This window comes from Phalaenopsis equestris, unplaced genomic scaffold, assembly GCF_001263595.1.
Source record: "Phalaenopsis equestris unplaced genomic scaffold, ASM126359v1 Scaffold000002, whole genome shotgun sequence".
NCBI classification, from domain to species: Eukaryota; Viridiplantae; Streptophyta; class Magnoliopsida; order Asparagales; family Orchidaceae; genus Phalaenopsis; species Phalaenopsis equestris.
Window position 1 is genome coordinate 15,920,666 of NW_018164444.1, and position 2,784 is coordinate 15,923,449.

At 41.1% G+C, this 2,784-nt stretch overlaps 1 protein-coding gene across 1 annotated transcript; it reads right to left on the minus strand.

Moving 5' to 3' along the window:
- Positions 1-950: 950 nt before the first annotated feature.
- Positions 951-1,559, minus strand: LOC110032090 (RNA demethylase ALKBH5-like). The gene has a single exon (XM_020735640.1). The coding sequence runs from the start codon at positions 1,557-1,559 to the stop codon at positions 951-953; it is 609 nt and encodes a 202-aa protein (XP_020591299.1).
- Between the last annotated feature and the right edge of the window lie 1,225 nt (positions 1,560-2,784).

Genomic DNA, 2,784 nt, shown 5'->3' on the forward strand with positions numbered 1-2,784 from the left:
GGAGGTCTACGGTCTTGAGTGCAAAGTTGGGAGTAGGACAGAGGGTTATGGTCCAGAGGGAGTAGAACGGAGGTCTACGGTCCCAAGTGTAAAGTTGGAAGTAGGGTATAGGCCTACGATCTCGAGGGAGTAGAACGGAGGTCTACGGTCTCTAGCGTAAAGATGGGAGTAGGACGGAGGCCTACAGTCCCGAGGGAGTAGAACGGAGGTCTACAGTCCCGAGTGTAAAGTTGGGAGTTGTGATTACGGGGATCGCGGAGGATTTTGTGAAGTGAGGAGGATGTGGAATGTATGTGAAGGATGCAGAATGTGAGAGAGACATGAAGGATTCGCCTACCATTTTTATCACTTTCATTATATACATGTTATTATCAGGATATATGTTGTTTTGTTTGTTTTCTTTTTTAGATCTGATTATTTTTCCTTTCAAATAAATTTTTTAGTTTTGGATTTTACTTTTATCGTTAAATTTTCTTCGTATCATTCCTTGTTTGTTATAGTTTAGAACCACCGTGTGGTCATGCGGCTTCTCACTATTTGCACAGAAAGGCAACTCAACAAATATGTTGAGATTCAAAATAAACTTCATTAAATCTTCTTCCAAATTATGTAGTACAATTGATCACATGTTGAAACTGTCCAAAATAGCATGCTGAGTACATACATATAGGAACTGTAATATCACATATCATATCCTCTCTGCTCTGATGCATTACAAAAAAGTAGCATATGTCTGTCTATCTTCTGATGTAGGCTCATGATCAAGCTAACCTTCTAAGCCACGCTCTGGGGCAGGAGTCCTTTCACGTATACTTAGAGGAACATCTATCTCACAGCTAGTATGGGCGTAGTTTTTCCAACTATGAATATGGCTCAAATTCATGAGGCACCTTGCTGTCGTGCATTCTTCTAAAAGTTATAGAAACCCTACGATGCAACACTCCTGGGAATCAATGCTTCGTCAAGTCTGCTCCGTTTCCTTTCAAGATCAGAACTGAACACACTAGCAGTGGAATCTCAACTGATCCTCTGAACTCTCCAGGTCCCACAATGTCAATTTCTCTTCCAAGTAAAATGTTGCTCTTGCTCATAAAAGATATTGTACAGAAAGGCTTGACAAAGTCGTGGTAATTTATGTGGGGCAGAATGCATTCTTTTTCCTCATAGATATTGATGATACAGCTATTTGGGATATAATTTGCCGGCAGTATGCTCCACCTTACCATTCTTTTGATAATCCTTTTTATCTCTGAAGGCAGAGGATCCACCTCGTCATATCTTAGGATACCCGAGGGGTTCCCTAGTCTATCCTTCGCGAAGTTATAGTAGCAACCACATTGAATTGTAATTTGTCCCTTGCCCCTCATCCATTTTTGTGGCTTTGAATATGTTTTCTTCATCAACAAACCAACAAAGCCTTTATCCCATATATCAAATACACAGTCGAGAATTCTCCTCTCATCCCTTTCAGAGAAAACTCCTGTATGCAATTCCAAACCCTCCAAGATGTTGACAAAATTTCCTCGAATCTCCTCATAAAATTCAAATTCTAATTTCATGACTCTGCTCATTCTTTCAAGCTCGGTCGTAAGAATCCTTTGTACACATCGAGGCTGCTTCACTGTCTCAACCTCTGAAGGAGTCCAAAAGTGTGGCGTCTCTGCAAACTGTGAGATGTACGGCTCGACTTACGGGTGTTTGCCATTTCTGAATCTCATAATTGCAGTGGTATATTCTTCAAACGTCCCGTAACGCTTCAGGTGTAGAATGTTACATTTGGGACACTCCGTAAATGCCCCTACTGCTGATGTCTGTCTCAGGATTTCTACATTACACATCGAACATCCTAAGCAAAGCTCGTCGGGGACCTCCGATTGTGTAGGCTCCACAACAAACTCTGGCTCATCTTCTATGACTAGCTGACTGGTGGAAGTCTCTCTTAAGCTGGGGTCGTAGACCTTCTCCTCATGAATCGGGGTAAGTGTTGTCTCTTTCTCCCTTGCACGTCTTCTCTTCAGGCAAATGAAGGCTCTGTATTTGTGGCGGTTGGCATTTCGACATTGCGTCCTTCTCAACAGCGCGTCAGTAACTCTGTCAGCAGAAACACCGACCAAGTCCCCTGTCAGTGTGGTGATCATCGACTGCAAGTGGCTAGTCCCTTCCATTGGGTAGGGTACCGTATCTTTTATTCCTTCTTCCTCTTCAGTAAGGAGTCTTCCTTGGTACTGATTTTGAGTAGTGACGGTAGTCCTTCCGTCTCCCGGTGGCTGATAATGTCCATCAGGGGACCCTCATATTGAATGTTAACCTGACTGTAGTCCAAGTCAAAGTTTACGATGCCACCTTAGGCTGCATTTTCTTTTTCAGTGTGAGATTTAAGCCGTCTTTAAAAGAGAAGATCAGCTTCGGACCTGACATTTTCCTGCAAAAAGACAGAAAAATATCAGCTCGCTGAAATCCAAAACAAACAAGAACAATCAAGAAATCATTATTAAATAGATTTTAGAATTATACAGGTGTGAACATTTTATTTAAATTAAATTGGCGAAATTCAAAAATAAAGTGAGGAACTTATAAATGCAAATTCAAATTCTCATTTTTTTAGATCAATTTTATTCCAAAATTTTGGGACCCAGTCACAGACACTAGCTAAATAGTCATTCCTCAGACCAAACGTTATTTTCAGAGATTCACTTTAGGGAACATTAAGCTACATAATAATTCTTCAAATATTGTCCATTGACTAGCAACATAGGCCTCTCGCCTCGAAAGTGTACTAGCTGA

Bases quoted from the DNA above. Each gene is read 5' to 3' on its own strand.
- LOC110032090 (XM_020735640.1), bottom strand. From the start codon at position 1,559: ATGAAATTAGAATTTGAATTTTATGAGGAGATTCGAGGAAATTTTGTC.